Here is a 19,907-nt window from a genome sequence, read left to right on the forward strand (position 1 = left end):
GAAATTTCATCAGAATTTAACTCATTACATTTTGAAAATGACCTGAAACAAAATAAGAAATTTCGCCTCATTTCCTATTTTGTTTCTCCTGAATGTTCATCCCTAATGGCAGCTCAAATAATATTGAAATAACGACTTGTTCTCCAAGACAACAAACCTATGCTTAGGATAGCAGATGACATTATAACTGAGAACCAAATTTCACCCTGGATTTTGATAGAAACAGGATATGGGAAACGTCTTTTCTAAATACCATTGATAGAGATTTATGAACTGTTCCTGATTATATTTAGCATGATCTTTGACCATTAAGATATATTTATGTAAATGAGAGGAAAAGTACAATTTTGGTTATGTGTATTAAAAAACATGACTATATAACAAGTTTTTCAAAATTCATTAGCAAAGCTTGGATGTATGAGGAATAGAATATCCAGTGCATGTATGAAATGAGTATGGGGTGGTTTACCTTGAAAAAGTAGCTTTTCTTCATATTTGTCTTTGAATATTGTTACTGCTTTCTAACAAACTAAGATGTGTTTCCAAGCTTTTTGTTTCTATAGTTGAATCTAATCCATTGATAAAATTGTAAGTGTGCAGAAAACATTAAGAAATCTCAGTTTTAGCAAGATCTGACCAATTATTTTTTGTGGCCTCCTTAATATCATAAGAAGCCAGTTGTGCATGTATAGATCTAAGCACAGAGCACTCGATGCTAAAAAAAAAAAAAAAGACAATATAAATTAACATCATGAGAAAACCTCAATAAAAATCTCCTTGCAGTAACTTTGAGATAGGGGAGATGTGATAGAGACCTTCAAATACCTCAAAAGTTTCCATGCCCTGGAGATGAGCCTCTTTCAACATGAGGATTCAGGAGTAATCTTAGGAAATATTTCTTTACAGAGAGGGTGATGGATGTGTGGAACAACCTCCCAGTGGAGGTGTAGAGACAAAAACATTATCTGAATTCAAGAAAGCATGGGATAAATACAAGGTATCTATAAGGAAATGATGGGAATTATAATGCTAAATGGGCAGACTAGATGGACCATATGGTCTTTTTCTTTAGTCAGGTTTCTATGCTCTGGTCAGCCACATTGGAAGGCAACTGATGCTAAAGTTACTGCAGCTGTTTCTCTGTAACTTTCTGGATCTTACTAACTACATGAAATGTATTTGTCATGCTTCTATTACAATCCTTTGGGTATAAAATTACAACATCATTTTTTTTCTCTCTCTCACTGTTATGACAATTGCTGCCTTAGAAAACAGATAATACTCTACTCCTGAAAGGTGAAGAAACCACCGCGTCTCTAGAAAGCAGAGAGAGGAAGAAATAAATGGCTATTTCCCATCAATATATAATTCACTGAACCAAAGAATTCAGAATGATCATAGTTCTCCGTTATACTTAGATTGCTTTACTTCATGACATACATTTGCATAAATTACCTTCTCCTATATAATAAAAGCCAGTGCCTTTCGTACTCCCATAAAGAGAGTCAGATTCTGATAAAGTCTCTTGTCAATCAATCAACTTTTGAATCAGGAGCCGAGCAGCCAGTTAATCACACTGCTTGCCAGCAGCTCAAAGCTTCAGTTTTGTTTCCCTTTGAGCTGCTAAAAGGAGCTCCTAACACCCCCCAACACACACACACACACACTTACATACACACACACACACACTTACACACACGCACACACACGCGCACACACACACGCGCACACACACACACACACACACACACACACAGGGAGGCAGAGATGTTCACCCTTTCTGCTAAGGGAACAAGCTGCAGAGGGAAGGAATGAGACTTGGAGGCAATGTTAAGGCTGGGAAGGAATTAAGGATGAGGGAATGGAACTGAGGCTGAGGGAGGGACTGAGATGGATGACTGAAGCTTATTTCATTTCTTTTATTTCTTATATACTGCCAAATCAGATACAAAAATCTACCCAAGGTGTCGAACAACATCAGATAAAAACAATTTTAACAACATATTGGTGGAAAGCACCGAAGGAAGGGTGCATCAAATGGAGAAAAAGGGAGAAAGGACACAGGGAATGAAGAAATAACCTGAGCATTTTTCGAGGGTTAAAAACCTCATTATTGCAAAGCATGCTAAGGATACTAGGGAGCTCCAAACTAATTTTCATCCATAGCAAAACTTTTGCATGTGCTGAGGCAAAGGAATGTATGGGATAAGCCAGGACCATTTTCCAAGGTGGCAGCAGTGGGCAGGATTGAGTTGGGATCATTCCTATCCCAAGAAGACAAACCAATCTATGAGGAAAGCTTGGGTGGGAGGAGACCCATTGTGGGGTAGTTATCTTTTTACAAACAATGGGCTTGTAAAATCTCTCTTGCGCCCCTGTTTTCACAAATTTGCACTTTGAACTGCTTTGCATTGCAGCAGCTCATTAATGTGGAATTTAAATACAATTTTGTGCATAGTGGACTACATGTGAAAGTTTCCTATTGCAAAGCCCGCAGTTGCAAATTAATTTTTTTCACAAAAGGGGATTTTGCACTAATAGTGGTGCAAAATGCTTAAAATGTTAGCACAAAGCACCCAGAAATGTGCAAAAAATACTATTTTTCATCCAAGCCCCTTCTGTGAAAAAACTTTGCCGCTTAATGCATCAGCCTGAGGAACATCTTTTGGAACTTGTGTGTACTCCATCCAAACCAAAGAGAGAATGGACTGAGTGTATGACATTTCCAATGGGAATTCTTTTAGCATTTCAATATTCTGCAGTTGGACTCAGAATGAGTATGAAAAGACACAGGAACCTTGTTATTGCCTTGTGTGTGTGAGGCCGATGATGTACAATGCTCAATTTCTTGGGAAAAACACCATTTGTATTTAATCGAGCAGTGAAAATGCATAAGGCCTTTGGATAATTCTCCCAGGCGCTGGCAATAGACGGTCTTTCATATGCCTGATAGCACCAGAAGAATCATCTGAAACTGTCCATTCCATTATAAATAGTTTGCTATTGAATGGCCACTTTAAGAGGGAGGCGTAATCTACAAATCAAGAGTACATTAAACTAAAAAAAACCCAAAAACTTTCAAAATATAGTTTTGAATCTTAATATACTTAGAAAACAAATATAATCGCTAAAATGTAATGTAGAGTTTTAGACTACTGCTTTTAATCATCATGGCTGGCAATGGGTAGCTTTCTTGAATCTTGACTTCTTCCTTTACATTCACAACATATAGCACTTCAAAATTTTTCATCTAGGATGGAGGGCTTATATTAGAAGTTTTTCTTTGATGACTCAGCTGGGGCTATGTGCACATGGCATGGTCATTTTTTTTTTCATGCTTACAGACACTGGAGTCTTCAGGAGCCTGAGGCCAAATGCAAGTTTGCGTTCACTCTGATTTCTTGGCTCATTGCACAGTGTCATGTCTCCTCACTCATATGACAACACACAGCAAACATCATGCACTCGGCAACCTTCAGGCCAGTCTTACAACCCAAGAAAGAGATCTAGGTGTCATAGTGGATAACACATTGAAATCGTCAGTGCAGTGTGCTGCGGCAGTCAAAAAAGCAAACAGAATGTTGGGAATTATTAGAAAAGGATAACACATTGAAATCGTCGGTGCAGTGTGCTGCGGCAGTCAAAAAAGCAAACAGAATGTTGGGAATTATTAGAAAAGGAATGATGAATAAAACGGAAAATGTCATAATGCCTCTGTATCGCTCCATGGTGAGACCGCACCTTGAATACTGTGTACAATTCTGGTCGCCGCATCTCAAAAAAGATATAATTGCGATGGAGAAGGTACAGAGAAGGGCTACCAAAATGATAAAGGGAATGGAACAACTCCCCTATGAGGAAAGACTAAAGAGGTTAGGACTTTTCAGCTTGGAGAAGAGACGACTGAGGGGGGATATGATAGAGGTGTTTAAAATCATGAGAGGTCTAGAACGGGTAGATGTGAATCGGTTATTTACTCTTTCGGATAGTAGAAAGACTAGGGGGCACTCCATGAAGTTAGCATGGGGCACATTTAAAACTAATCGGAGAAAGTTCTTTTTTACTCAACGCACAATTAAACTCTGGAATTTGTTGCCAGAGAATGTGGTTCGTGCAGTTAGTGTAGCTGTGTTTAAAAAAGGATTGGATATTAAAGTTCTTGGAGGAGAAGTCCATTACCTGCTATTAAGTTCACTTAGAGAATAGCCACTGCCATTAGCAATGGTTACATGGAATAGACTTAGTTTTTGGGTACTTGCCAGGTTCTTATGGCCTGGATTGGCCACTGTTGGAAACAGGATGCTGGGCTTGATGGACCCTTGGTCTGACCCAGTATGGCATTTTCTTATGTTCTTATGTTTATTCATGCTCTGATTATAATACTGAATATCTGGACGTTAACTTAATTACTGTGCTTCCTGTTCAGCTATTTTTGCCTTCTACGAAGCCTCCTTCTTGCGCTCGGATTACATCACATAACCCTACTTATTTCTATCATTCCTCCTGCAAAGCAGCAATGGGGTCAATATTCAAAGCACGTTCAGTGCTATTTAGCCGGATAAGCAGGACATATATGGCTAAGTAGTGGCTGCTGATTATGCGCCCACGTTTAGCAGCCACTGCTTACCCATATAAGTCCCTCATACAGCTAAAACGTTAGCCACATAATATGTGGGCAGGCAGTGGGCGGATCAGGGAAGAGCGAGTTAGCCGTAAAACTTAGGTGACTGCTGATATTCGGACTTAGCCGTGCCATGGTAAATTAGCCGGCTAAGTTCTAACCAGCTAACTATCTGTTTAACTAATGGTCTGATTTTAAAAAGCGCATGCATGTAAAAATCGGGAGTTATGCGGGTGGCCGGGCAACCAGAGATTACTTCTGCTCTGGAGAAGCAGCAAGTATCAAAATAAAAAATTTGGGGATAGAGTTAGGGTAGGTTTAGAGGGGGAGGAGGAGAGGGGAGGCCTGATTGCATCGCTGCATGTATTTTTCTAAATTTCCCCCCCCCACGCATGGAGCTGGCCATGCACCCGCACATGCGTGCATGGACATGAAAATCCAGTGCGCTTGAGACCCATATTTTATAATATGCATGTGCCGACGCACTCATATTAAAAAATCAGTACATCCATGTGCGCATGCCAGGAACTGCGCCCACATGGACGCACATGCATGAGTATTATTTATTTATGGTTTATTTTTATAATTTATTTAGGTTTTTTAAACCGTGACATCAGTAAAAATCATCACAACGGTGTACAAAATTAAAACAGGAGAAATACAATAGCAATAAAAGAATATAACAGCTAAAATTACAAAGTGGATATAATTAAGATATAGCTGTTAAATTAGTCTAAGATAATAAAATCATAAAAACAATAAAACGGTAATAACACAGTACTAAAAAGAAAGAGGAATCATAGGGTCTAAATAATACTTTATATACTGATATTCGATCAAGATATCACATCGGTTTACAGGAAACTGTTAGGTCAAATAAGACATAGGCTTCTTACTTTTACAAAATAACTTAGTAACTTGATTGCTTAATGACAAACTTAATAACTTAACTTAACCCCCCACCCTCCTGACCCCCCAAGACTTTCCAAAAGTCCCTGGTGGTCCAGCGGGGGTCCTGGAACGATCTCCTGGACTCGGGCTGTCGGCTGCTGGTATTCAAAATGGCGCCGAGGGCCTTTGCCCTTACTATGTCACAGGGCTACCAGTGCCATTAGTCGGCCCCTGTCAGATGGTAGGAGCAATGGACGGCCAGCGCCATCTTGTTTGTTTATTTATTTATTTATTTATTTAACATCTTTTCTATACCGTCGTTTAGTAGTACACCATCACAATGGTTTACAGGGAGCATGTAAATTTCCATTTGGTTAAATTCTTACTACCAAAGTGCCAAAACATTTATCGGTAACAATTTTTCATAATATAAGGTATATGATGTGTATCTGGATCCTGTCCTTTTATATGATTAATAGGAAAACCATACAAGAATTGAACTTTATACTGCATATCTCTTAAATTATTCTATATTAATGATGATGAATTAAAATAATAAAATATATATAATTACACTACTAGGTGACTTAGCTATCTGTAGATGTTAATTCGCTTATCCATTTAAACTTCATGTTCCCCATTCTCATTGTAAAATGCTTTTTTGAAAAGCCATGTTTTTAAATTTTTTTTTAAAGAGTTTTAAATCACTTTGTAATCTTGTTTCGAGTGGCAATGAGTTCCATAATGCTGGTCCGGCTAGGGAAAGGGCTCGCTCTCTAACTTGGGTTAGTTTTGCTGTCCTGATTGAGGGAATGGTTAGAGCTCTATTGGCTGATCTAAGATTTCTTTGTGGGACATGTAAGCGTAGTGTTGTGTTTAGCCAGTCTGCTTTTTCTTCATTGATCAGTTTGTGAATTGTACAAAGTGTTTTATATTGCACTCTTTGTTCTATCGGCAGCCAGTGTAAATCGGCAAGTGTTTGAGTGATGTGTTCTCTTTTGCTTTTGTGCTCTTACCATGTGACAGGGGCCGACCAATGGCACCGGTAGTCCCTGTGACATAGTAAGGGCAAAGGCTATTGCCCGAGTGCAGGAGATCGTTCCAGGAGCCCCGCTGGACCACCAGGGACTTTTGGAAAGTCTTGGGGAGGTCAGGAGGGTGGGGGGTTATAGTAAATTAAATTTCAAGGGTTGGGATGGGTTTTTTTGGGGGAAACGAATAGAGATGTGAATCGTGTCCTCGATCGTCTTAACGATCGATTTCGGCTGGGAGGGGGAGGGAATCGTATTGTTGCCGTTTGGGGGGGTAAAATATCGTGATAAATCGTTAAAATCGTTAAAACCCGCTAAAATCGTTAAAACCCGCTAAAACCCACCCCCGACCCTTTAAATTAAATCCCCCACCCTCCCGAACCCCCCCCCCCCAAATAACTTAAATTACCTGGTGGTCCAGCGGCGGTCCGGAACGGCAGCGGTCCGGAACGGGCTCCTGCTATTGAATCTTGTTGTCTTCAGCCGGCGCCATTTTCCAAAATGGCGCCGAAAAATGGCGGCGGCCATAGACCAACAGGATTCGACGGCAGGAGGTCCTTCCGGACCCCCGCTGGACTTTTGGCAAGACTTGTGGGGGTCAGGAGGCCCCCCCAAGCTGGCCAAAAGTTCCTGGAGGTCCAGCGGGGGTCAGGGAGCGATTTCCCGCCGCGAATCGTTTTCCGTATGGAAAATGGCGCCGGCAGGAGATCGACTGCAGGAGGTCGTTCAGCGAGGGTTCCGGCGCCTCGCTGAACGACCTCCTGCAGTCGATCTCCTGCCGGCGCCATTTTCCGTACGGAAAACGATTCGCGGCAGGGAAATCGCTCCCTGACCCCCGCTGGACCTCCAGGAACTTTTGGCCAGCTTGGGGGGGGCCTCCTGACCCCCACAAGACTTGCCAAAAGTCCAGCGGGGGTCCGGAAGGACCTCCTGCCGTCGAATCCTGTTGGTCTATGGCCGCCGCCATTTTTCGGCGCCATTTTGGAAAATGGCGCCGGCTGAAGACAACAAGATTCAATAGCAGGAGCCCGTTCCGGACCGCTGCTGTTCCGGACCGCCGCTGGACCACCAGGTAATTTAAGTTATTTGGGGGGGGGTTCGGGAGGGTGGGGGATTTAATTTAAAGGGTCGGGGGTGGGTTTTAGCGGGTTTTAGTGTGCCGGCTCACGATTCTAACGATTTATAACGATAAATCGTTAGAATCTCTATTGTATTGTGTTTCATAACGGTTTAAGACGATATTAAAATTATCGGACGATAATTTTAATCGTCGTAAAACGATTCACATCCCTAGAAACGAATGCATATGTAACTAATGAACAGATTGGGGTACCCCGAGAATGGATGCAACGGATTTGGGTCCTGACGAATACGAATACCGAATGGGACGAATCCGTCCCTGCTGCACATCCCTAGCATGCAGGATGGAAAGCAGCTGACAGTCAACTTAAAGAGGCACAAAGATAAGCTGGTCTACCTGCTTTGGAAATGCGCTTCATGCCCCATGTGCTGGAAGGTCAGCATCTGTTGCTGATACAGGGCACCTAGTGATACACTTCCTTAAAACAGTATGACCAGTAAAATGTTGACATAAGGTATGAAAATATTTATTGGAACTGAGCTCCAGAGAAGGCCCATTGAATTTACATCCTGATCTCATCCTTTGCTTTAAAAAATGTAGTTCCCAGTCCATTCTCCAGTAGTTTGTCATATGATTTATCATTATGGTATCTATAGGCAAGTCTAATAAGAACTAGAATACCAGCAGCTCAATTTATTTTGACTTCCAATGGTAAAAACTATTAAATGGGAGGAGTTTTCAAAAACTCAAATTAAACAATTAGAATAAAGGAGGGGAGGTTAATTTGTTTAATTATAAACTGAATTAAACCCCCACCCAAAAAATAAAATCACCATCAACTATTTTTTCTAAAATTGCCTACTTACATAAGACCCATGGCATGATTAATGCGGAGTACACAATATAAATAATATTAATTACAAATTTGTCATACCAAAGCAATAATAAATATAAATCAAAATTCACAGTTAGAAAATAAGCTCTGAGGGCTCTTAAAAAAAATCATAGCAACACAATTTATGAAATATGGATTGACTTGAGACTACTCTGACTTGTTACCCACTGGCTTGTTGATAATATCACTAAATTTAAGGTTTTTCATTTATTTATTTAGGCATTTTATATCCTGTGGTTCCAAAAGGAGATCACAACGGTTTACAAAATCTGTGTGCATATTCATGATCAACATTCACATTCTGGGACAACGTTCATATTCTGCGTCAGCACAACAGCAAATACATATCCAAATTCGTATTCCTACATTTCAAGTTCAGCACACCAGCAGCTTCAAATTCTAATTCTCCTAGAGGTACACATTACATCATTCAGTTCTTATTTCTTGCTTCATTGACAATATCTCTGGTATTCACAGTGGAGTTGTATAGGTATTTTTTGTTAAGTCGTATGCATTTTTAAAGAGCCATGTTTTCAGTTCATGCTGAATCTCTTGCTTTCTGTTATCTGACGCAGTGACTCCGAGAGGGAGTTCCACAACTTGGATCCCACTATGGAGAACATTCAGTCTCTTATTTGTGTTAGGTATATGTTCTGTGTTGAAGGCAATTTTAGAAGTCCTATGTTTTGTGATCTTAGGGCTCCCTTGCGATGTGTACGGTTGAAGTGTCACTCCTATTAATCATGGGTTAATATTGTTGATAATATTGAACATTAAAGTTAATAATTTATAGTGTATTCTGGATGTTACAGGAAGCCAGAGCAGTGCTATCAGTGAGGGGTGATGTGGTCAAATTTCTTTGTTCCTAGTAAGAGTGTTGAGCTTCCCTCCCGTGCTAGGGCCGCACCCGGACCTGCTCACCTGGCGCGACCGTCTACCAGCTCCTCTCTCAATCCCAGGCCTTCTACCTTGCAGCACTCCTCGTGCTGGGGCTCGGTGTCCTCCTCGGTGTCTGCCCCACCCCCTAGCATGCACGGAAATCGAGCAAACTTAAAGGGCCACGTTTGGGGAAACCCTCAGGCAGCGCCTGATTCTGACGTCACCTAAGCCCTATATAAAGGCAGGGCTCAGACACTAGCTCACTGCCTTGGCAATCGGGTCGTTCACTCCGGTGTTCTCTAGTTTGCCAGTTCCAGTGTCTTCTGTTCCAGCTTCATCTGTTCCAGCATCTCCTGTGTCTCCTGTTCCAGTATCTCTCCTGATAGTACCTTTCGGATTGATCTCATGGTACTGACCTTTGCTTGCCCCACCTCGTCTGACTGCTCCCTGGATCTGACCTCTGCCTGTTCACTGACTTCTCCTGATCGCTGCCTGGAACTGACCTCTGCTTGTTCACTGACTACTCCTGATCGCTGCCTGGAATTTGACCTCTGCTTGACCTGACTACTCCCGGATTGACTACAGACTGACCTTTCTGGACTGATACTCTGGCCTTGACTCCTGGATTGCTTCGGCTGACCTTTCTGGACTGATACTCTGGCCTTGATCCTCACTATTCACTCAGACTCTCTCTTCTGGCCTCCTGTGACCTCTGGACATTCTTATTTATTTATTTATTTATTTAGCGCTTTTCTATGTTGCTTGGACATCGACCGCGCACCCTTGTTCGTGGTGGGCACTCCTCTGCGCTTCCTCTCTAGGAGACCCTGTGAGGCCCACCTAAGACCAGGCAGCCCAGGTAACCAAGGGCTCAACCTGAGGGAACCCCGGGTTGCTATTGGCGAAGCTCCAGCTAGCCTCTGCTTCCTCCTGTGCTCCACCTCCAGATGGCAGATGCTCTCTGGGTCTGACCGGAGGGCCGTACCAATCCTGCACCAGGCCAAGGGTCCACCTCCAGCGCAATAGGTTGCCAAGGCCATGGACTCGGCGGAGTCTCCTGCCTTTTAGGCCATCCCTGGCCTAGCTGCTCATGTCCGAGAACAACAGCGAGCCATGGAAGCATTGGCTTCATTCGTGGAGAGACTACGGTCTCAACTAGAGGATTCTGTTAAGGCCAACTCAGGGGGCTTTACTCAAACCCTGCCCCCGCAGGCATCATTGGCCCTTCCTGCTCCACCCCATTTCAATGGGGATCCGCGCCTCTGCCGAGGCTTTCTCAACCAATGTTTTATGCAATTTGCACTACAGCCTGCGCTGTTTCCAAGTGAAACCATCAAGATCACCTTCATCCTCTCACGCCTTCAGAGGAAAGCCCTGGCATGGGCTTCCCCACTTTTGGAGCGTTCTGATGACATCCTCCATCACCTCTCCCACTTCATCTCTGTGTTCAAGCAGACCTTCAAAGATCCCGGCCGACAGGCGGTTGCGGGTCATCATCTTCTCCAACTCTGTCAAGGCTCACATTCGCTCACCAAATTCACAGTGGAATTTAGAACATTAGCCACAGAACTGAGATGGCAAGAGGACTGCCTATGGGCAATCTACCTAGAGGGCCTGCCTCAGGTTCTTATGGACGAGCTGGCTGTTCTAGAGATTCCCACATTTCTCAAAGACCTGATTTCCCTAGTTGGCAAGATTGACCATCGCCTATGACAGCGACACCAGGAAGTAAAAGTCCTCCGGCCTTCTGCCTCATGCCCAGCTCATGCTGCGAGCTCCCAGTTAAAGGCCTTACTGGCACCTCCTCTATCTCCAGAGGAATCGATGCAAATTAATCGCGGATGCCTGTCTCCGGAAGAACGTCTCCGACGTAAGAAACAAGGCCTTTGCCTTTATTGTGGTGGTTTCAGGACTCCTCCTGCAGTCCTGCCCTGTACGTCCAGGAAACTGCAAAGCCTGAGCTCAGTGGGGGTCCCGAGCTTGAGTGCTAATGTTACTGGCCCCCAATTATTACTCCCTGAGACCCTCTTTAGGGAGTCACGCTCCTTTGCCACTACCGCACTCGTGGACACTGGGGCGAGTGGCAATTTCATTCTGGATGATATCATCACACTACTCTAGATCCCGCTTCAACCCCTAGAAGTACCTCTCCGCATTGCATCAAACTAGGGAGAGCACCTCCCTGGACGTATTACTCATCGCACAGTGGCCTTCCGCCTTACCGTGGGAACCCTCCATGAAGAGGAAATATCATTGTACGCTTCCACACATCCAGTAATCCTAGGACTCCCTTGGCTTCAAGTACACGGACCCCACTTTGACTGGCAATCCCTGCAGTTAATTCAGTGGGGACCCCAGTGCCAGAACCACTGTCTGTGACAGGTATCTCCAGCAGTTACCGTTCTGAACTCTACAACTCTTACCGTGTTTCCTGCTCCGTATTCTGACTTCAAGGATGTGTTTTCTAAACAAAATGCTGACATCCTGCCTCCACTCCTAGAATTCAATTGTCCCATTGAGCTCCTACCGGGTACCACACCTCCCAAGGGCAGAACTTGCTATCTCTCGCTACCGGAAACCCAAGCAATGTCTGAGAACATTAAAGAGAACATTAAAGAGAATCTGGAAAAAGTACATTAAAGAGAATCTGGAAAAAGGATTCATAAGACCCTCCGATTCTCCGGCAGGAGCCGAATTCTTCTTCATAAAGAAGAAAGATGGCAGTTTACGTCCTTGTATTGACTACTGTGGGCTAAACGCCGTGACTCGCAAGGATTGTTACCCTCTGCCACTCATTAGCTAACTATTTGATCGCCTACAAGGAGCCCAGATCTTTACAAAGTTAGAGCTCCGAGGCGCATAAAATCTGGTATGGATCCAGCCAGAGGATATCTGGAAGACCGCTTTCAATACAAGGGATGGCCACTACAAGTATGTAGTAATGACTTTCAGACTTTGTAATGCCCCTGCGGTCTTTCAGCGTTTGATGAATGAGATCTTCCGGGACCTACTATACTCATTTGTCGTGGTATATCTAGACGATATACTGATCTTTTCAAAAGACCTGAAGTCCCACCACTCACCATGTTCAAACAGTCTTCCAACGCCTCAGAGACAATCGTCTCTATGCAAAATTAGAGAACTGTATCTTCGAACAGACTTGTCTTCCATTTCTGGGCTATATTATCTCCAATCGTGGTTTTACCATGGATCCTGAGAAACTTCAAGGAGTTTGAGATTGGCCTCAGCCTATAGGTCTCTGCGCCTTACAAAGATTCCTCACATTCACAAATTATTACAGGAATTTCATCACTAACTACTCCATGCTAGCTGCACCACTCACAGCCATGACTAGGAAAGGTAGCAACCTTAAGTTTGGAGCCCCAAGGCTCAATCTACTTTCCACACCTTGAAAGAGGCCTTCTGCACCAGACCCTGTCTACGTCACCCAGACCCTAACCGCCCCTTCATCGTCGAAGTAAACGCCTCCACCATTGGGGCTGGGGCGGTCCTGAGCCAATATTCCTCCAAGGCGGTCTTAGTACCCTGCTCCTTTTACTCACACAAATTTTCTCCAGCAGAGCAGAACTATATGATTGGGGACCCTGAACTCTTAGCTGTAAATTGGCCCTTCAGGAATGGCGCCCCTGGTTAGAAGGCACACAGCATAAGTTCACGATCTTTATAGACCACAAGAACCTCGAGCACTTAAAGGAAACCCAGCTTTTGAACCCCAGACAGGCCCACTGGGCACTGTTCTTTGAACATTTTAACTTCGAACTCCGCTGTAGTCCAGCTGCAAAGAACACCCGAGCGGATGCTCTCTCTCTCTCTCAAGCCCGAGGATATGCTCAAAACTCCTAGACACATCATCGTCCCAGCTTGCATAACCCTTGCAGTTACCAACACGGTGCCAGCTGGGAAGACGGTGGTCCCATGCCGTCTCCAAGAGCGCGTCCTCCGCTGGACCCATCACTCGAAGTTGGCCAGCCATCCAGGCCGGGCTCGGATCCTTGAGATGTTAAGAAGACATTACTGGTGGCCTAGCATGGTTAAAGACTCCTGTAGTTATGTGGACTCCTGCCCCATCTGTGCACAGCAAAAACCTCCGACTGGCCATCCTTGGGGACTCCTCCAATCCCTTCTGGCTCCCACCAAACCCTGGTCAAGCATCTCTACTGACTTCATCATTGATCTACTCCATCAAAGGGCAACACAGTCATTTGGGTTATTATCGACTGATTTTAAAAAATGGCCCACTTTGTTCCACTCCAGAGTCTTCCTTCCGCTCCTGAATTGGCAAAACTCTTTTTGAACAATGTATTCCACCTACATGGATTACCCAAAGAGATCGTTTCTGATCATGAGCCACAATTTGCTGCCAAGTACTGGAAATCCCTGTGTAAAAAGTTTGATATTTCCCTGAATCTGACCTTGGCCTACTACCCTCAAGCAAACGGCCAGGCCGAGAGGACAAACCGTTCCCTGAAGAAGTTCCTAAGATCCTACGTCAGTGATCAACAGGAAAACTGGTCCAACCTCTTGCCGTGGGCCGAGTTAACCCACAATATTTATTTTATTTATTTATTTAGAATTTTTATATACCGAATTTCCTGTTAGGAAACAAATCAATCCCCACATCGCCTCTGCCACTGATGTCTCTCCCTTCTCCATAGTATTCGGTTGCCAGTCACGCCTGCCTCTACCAGTGCTGATTTCCATACCCTCACCTGCAGCTAAGTCTATGGCACAGACAATCCACCGTCTCTGGATCCAGGTCAAGGAAAAACTGAGCTAGGCTGCCAAAAGAGCCAAACACTTCACGGATGCTCATCATCACACAGCACCCTTTTTCCGGCCCGGCCAGAAGGTCTGGCTGAACTCTAAACACAGCAGACTATGTCTCCCTTCTCAATGTCTGGCTCCCAGATTCATCGGACCATTTCGATCACCCGACGCATAGGTGCTGTTACTTACCAGCTACAACTTCCCACTTCCATGGGAATACACAACACATTCCATGTGTCATTATTAAAGCCATTTGTCCTCTACTGGCCCTCTCAAAGGCCTCCTGAGCCTACACAACTGGATGCTGAACCTGAGGACATCCTCCAAGTAAAAGAAGTGTTGGATGTCCAATGCCAGAGGGGCCATTGGGAATACCTCCTGTTGTGGGAGGGCTTCAGGCCGGAGGAGAACTCCTGGGAGCCCTCCCACCACATCTACGACAAGGATCTCCTCACTGAATTCCACCAGACCCATCCTGAGAAGCCCAGACTGGTAAGGGAAGGCCTAGAAGGTGGGTACTGTTGCGCTTCCCGGTCGAACTAGGGCCGTGACCGGGCCTGCTCACCTGGCGCGACCATCTACCAGATCCTCTCTCAATTACTGTTCTGCTTGACCGCAGCATCCACAAGCATCCCCAGGCCCATCAGGGCCTTCTACCTCACAGGGCTCCTCGCGCCGGGGCTCGGCGTCCTCCTCAGCATCAGCCCCACCCCCTAGCACGCACGGAACTCGAATGAACTTAAAGGGCCAAATGCGGAAAAACCTCGGGTGGCTCTCGATTCTGACGTCACCTGAGCCCTGTATAAAAGCAGGGCTCAGACACTAACTCAGTGCCTTGGTAATCGAGTCGTACCCTCTGGTGTTCTCTAGTTTGCCTGTTCCAGCTTCTCCTGTGTCTCTTGTTCCAGCATCTCCTGTGTCTCCTGTTCCAGCGTCTCTCCTGGTAGTACCCTTCAGACTGATCTCACGGTACTGACCTTTGCTTGCCCCTGACCTTGTCAGACTGCTGCCTGGATCCGACCTCTGCCTGTCCACTGACTACTCCTGATCGCTACCTGGAACTTGACCTCTGCCTGACCTGACTACTCCTGGATTGACTACAGGTAATGACCCCTGCTTCGGCTGACCTTTCAGGACTGATACTCTGGCCTTGATCCTCGCTATCCACTCGGACTCTCTCTTCTGGCCTCCTGTGACCTCTGGACATTCTTGCTTGGACATCGACCGTGCACCCTTGCTTGTGGTGGGCACTCCCCTGTGCTTCCTCTCTAGGAGACCCTGTGAGGCCCACCTAAGACCAGGGGCCCAGTTAACCAAAGGCTCAACCTGAGGGAACCCCGGGTTGCTATTGGCGAAGCTCCCAATAGTGTAATCTCACAAAGCTCACAGGAACTGCAGAAAAAGTGGCCTTCTGTTCCCCTCGTCACATCAGTATTAATGGTGCTAAAGCAGCTTTTACTATTTGATCTTTGAGACTGGGTCCCTGGGAATATGCAATTAAAGGGAGGTCAGAGAATATTGGGTACAAAGTATTACTGCTGGCCATTCTTTTGAATCGCTATGTTGGAGTATTATTGACTCCGTAATCCCATCCGCATGTGGTGGAGATATATAGTTTATTTTGAATTTTAAGCAGCATCAATGGATTTTTTCATTTGGACTCTATCCAACCCAATGGTATGAATGAAAAGAGTGGCATACTCTAATTTGAAAGATTGCCTTGATATCAATTGATTGGTTGAGCCACTTTTGACAATTGTTTGGTAATTGGCTCTTTGGTTTCTCCAAATTGACTGACACTTTCTCCTTGTGAACTGATTGGTGCTCTCTACGGGTAATGTTTTTAAATAATAGAAGGGTGTGCTTTTGCAGCTATGGTGATAGCCGCATTACAGGCTTAAGCAAGCTTTCATGGCGATACTCAATCCTAATGTATTTTATAACTAAAATTCTTATTTTAAACTGGAAGGTTATTTACCTAATCGTATATTTTGTAGCTTTACTGAATTTATTTTAGCATTGTATAAGCCCTTGAAGATGAAGTCAAAACATTGTCGGGCTTGCTGAGTTAATGCTGCTACTAACCTGGACATTGCACTTGAAAAAATATTGAATAAAGGCTGTGAAAAGTTTGGACCGCTGTTATCATCTAGCGTTAAGTGAACTTTTATATGCAATTTGTAAAAAGAATTTTAAAAAAAGGTTTTTGGATAAAGCAGGAATTTTGGACACTGAGATCAAAGATTAAATCTTTAAGGAGTATTACAGTGTCAACGAAACCATTGTGTTTATATTGATACAATGCTCCCACACAATACTCAAAATACTGATGATGATCTCAGTCTATTCTAAACATTACCTGTATTTTTGTAGTGATTCTGTGAATAGTGTTGAATGGTGACAACAGATTTCTTCAATGGACTTACACCTAACACATTTCTCCATCCCCCAAAACAGCAGATTCCTCCATGGTAGTTATTAGTGAGCAGGTGGGGATTTTTATCCTACTTTCAAAATATCAGTGTGTGTTTTCTATCCTATCTATACCAAATTTTCATACATGTCAGGGCAACAGAAGGACTCCACAGAGTTGTTCCTTTTAATTTTGATCCATACAAATGTGCAGACTGCAGCTGTGCATCCCAGAAAGTAGGCTCCTTTAGATCAGGATGGAACTTTTTAAGGGGTTTTCTAGTGGATTTGGCATCCGTGAAAGGTACTGGATGTTGAGCTCTGGAAAACTAAATCCTCTGTCTAAAACTCTGGTCCAGTAAAGGCAGTGGCAGAGCAAATTTTCTCACTTTGCTCCTCAATATGTACCCTATTTTGGAAGATCATCATAAAGGAGAGGAGGTAATTTAGTTTCCATGCCCATGTAAATGTAAGCCCATCCACAGTAGTTCTGGTTGGGGTGATCTTGTCCTTTGTGATGTGGGCACCACTGGAAAGTGGACTAAGGTCACCAACTCATTTTGCATTGCTCTGAAGCTGGCAAATGGTCAGTCTGTGAGGAAAAAAAGACTCAGAATAGGCCTGGCTTTTTCACAGTGGCTGTGCACATTTCTATTGAAATAGGATTATAAAGATGATGCGTTTAAGCTGAAAATGTGGAACAGCCAGATTCTGCACACAAGAAACTGGGTCACTCAGCAGTTCTGTATAGTATTAACAATTTGGCTCTGCTGGACTTAAATCTAGATAAGAGACAGAATCCATTCACCAATCCACTGACTCATCCAGCCCCCTCCCCTTTCAGAACGCCATCCTAAAAAATAAAATCATGACACACCGCTGATGTGACTTGTTAAGCACTTAAGGTCATGATTTACTAAGGCTCTTCTGTCTATCGAGGGGGAAAAGCTAGTAAATCTGACCCTTATTCCTTTAACAAAGTGCCTGCAGCATTATATGCCATATTTCATTTTACGTCTGTCCACAGCTGTGGCCCCTACTTAGAAAGTCTGGAAAAAAGCTATTCCTGTGCTTTCCCTGGTTGCCAAAAAATGTAACTTCTCATTTTATGCCACTAAATTAAATTGCTAAAGTGACTGAACATGACTAGTCCTCTTGCTAACAACAGCACAGCTATATATAGAAAGCATCATGTGTTTAAAATACCACTTCCTTTTAATGAGCTTAGTGGAGAGCTATTTAACCTTTTCATACGCCGAGTGGATAAAACATAAGGGGCTGTGTCTTCTTTATAATATTTATTTTTACGCATATTGGGAGAGGGAGGGGGAAGAAAGAGGTGTCACTCTTGCCTTCCAAGCAGATTTACCAGGCAATTATAAAGATTTCACTGCAACAGTTCTAGAACGGTGAACTAAAAAAACTTTGCTGAAAATTAATCATCAGGTCAGGAAGGCCAGCAGAAGGGTTTCTTTCGGTGGCAGAACCAGAACCAAGGGCTTCATAAGGGACAAAGTGGTGCTTCTCCTTTGGGGTCCATCATCAAAGGAAAAATCCTCCCACTCAATCACGATGCCAGTTTTGACAGCCCAGTTGGGCCTGGTACTGGTTCTCCCTTTTTGTTGCCATGCTCTTTCTGACTGGCTATCCTGACCTGCAGGAGCTGGCTTTTGCGCTGGACGTGTGACTGCTGGGTCAGACTTTGTCAGTATATGGGGCAGCCAGAGAGAGAATTCTTGTCATCATGATAGGCCCCAAAGCACAGAACAGAATAAGACTAGGCAGACAAGGAGACGCTGAAAGTGTACCCCTTCTAGCCTCTGTCTTCTGTTCCCCCCTACTGTTCCAGTTCTGCCTGAAGGGCAAGCTTTTTTCTCCAGTACCATCTTTAACACTAGGTGCCTTCTTAGGAGGAAAAAAGGAAATAAAATAAGGGGACATTTTTTTTTTTTCTGTATTTGACCAAAGCTCCCTATCTAACTTTCAAACATACTGAGTGGCAGAGAGCTGAGAACTGCCAGTACATGACACTTATGACAGCATTTCAATGATAGCATTATGAACTCACCCAGAGACATGTTCATCGATTCCGAACTGACAGCCATTCTCTCAGTTAGTTGGTCACAATCCAGTTATTAACTCTTTTTGTTTTTCTTCGAGCGTTTGGTCTTGGAATGGTGCAACTGGGAGGGAGCAAAACCCACGCCTGTAACAGCACCTGCAGCGACCGGACCTGCTGCTGTCAATGTCAGTCTCAGGGGGGGGGTCCTGAGGGCGCATGTCTGCAACGTTCCCATGGATTGAAAAATGACAGCTGTGTGAGCTCCCCAGGCATAGTGCCAGGGTACTGCTTCCCGTCCCAGCCACTACTCCAGATGGACAGGACATGTCTGCATCTCTCTCTGATATGGAGTGAAAGAACTTCTAGAAGGAGAAAATAGGAAATGCTTGAGCCCAAAACAGATACTTTCCTAAAAAGTATTGCTGGCTGTGATTAGTTATTTTGCATTAAGTGAAAACTATGAAAATATATTGAAGAAAATGAATTTTACATACCACGAGTAAATATGGAGAACACAGATCAAGTTTAGAGCTGGAGCAGGTATTTTAGCACCCAGAGCTGGCAAGCATGTGTGTACCCTCCCCCCTTCTAAGATCCACCTCCCTCTCCCTTCCTCTCTCGCCTTGATCCTCCTCCCAGACTTCTTTCCCTCTCTACCTTTCACCCCTCCAACCCAGATTGAAGAAGCTGAGCAGGGGTCTTACCTTCTAGGATCTTCATTCCTTGCCTGAACACACTTGTATTTCTGTCACTATTCTGCCCCCTAAGGGGCTTGGAGCCCTGGGCAGCTGCATTCGTCCACCCCTAGTTATAACTCTGGATCAAGGCAAGAAGTGTGCTATCCCTGTCCTTGCAAATGGGCTTTTTCAGTAAGGGGCAAAGCACCCAGAAACTATTGGCTAAAATGTACAATACTGTTCCTTTCTTTTTTCTGTGTGTGAATGTCTTACTACATCTGGCCAGATTTTAAGGTGATTCCAGAATTTTTTCAGGTGGGATACTGCATCTCAGTGTGAAAAAAAATGTTGCCAACAAATGTGAAAACACTAAAGTTTCAACATTGCAGACCAAAATTTGGTTTAGTGAAGTCATGTAACAAATGAGGGTTCATGCAGGCAGAGTCCAACAACTTTATTTTAACTTCTAAACAACTGTGACATGGCAGAAGGAGCCCGCTTACTCATGGTTTTAGGTCTCAGTGCTCTCCAAAACAAGGGGTGTTTCAGTTTCTCTATGCTGCAGGCCTG

At 44.1% G+C, this 19,907-nt stretch overlaps 1 protein-coding gene across 3 annotated transcripts in view; it reads right to left on the minus strand.

Moving 5' to 3' along the window:
- The window catches only part of LOC115093971 (UAP56-interacting factor-like), a 69,421-nt gene extending 50,558 nt beyond the window's left edge, over positions 1 to 18,863 (minus strand). For all 3 annotated transcript variants that reach the window (XM_029606511.1, XM_029606510.1, XM_029606509.1), the window contains exon 1: positions 18,667 to 18,863. In XM_029606511.1, the coding sequence (XP_029462371.1) occupies positions 18,667 to 18,703 (37 nt within the window). In that variant the 5' untranslated portion in view covers positions 18,704 to 18,863. The remainder of the gene's footprint in view (positions 1 to 18,666) is intronic.
- Between the last annotated feature and the right edge of the window lie 1,044 nt (positions 18,864 to 19,907).

The sequence above is a fragment of the Rhinatrema bivittatum genome, chromosome 6, assembly GCF_901001135.1.
Source record: "Rhinatrema bivittatum chromosome 6, aRhiBiv1.1, whole genome shotgun sequence".
NCBI classification, from domain to species: Eukaryota; Metazoa; Chordata; class Amphibia; order Gymnophiona; family Rhinatrematidae; genus Rhinatrema; species Rhinatrema bivittatum.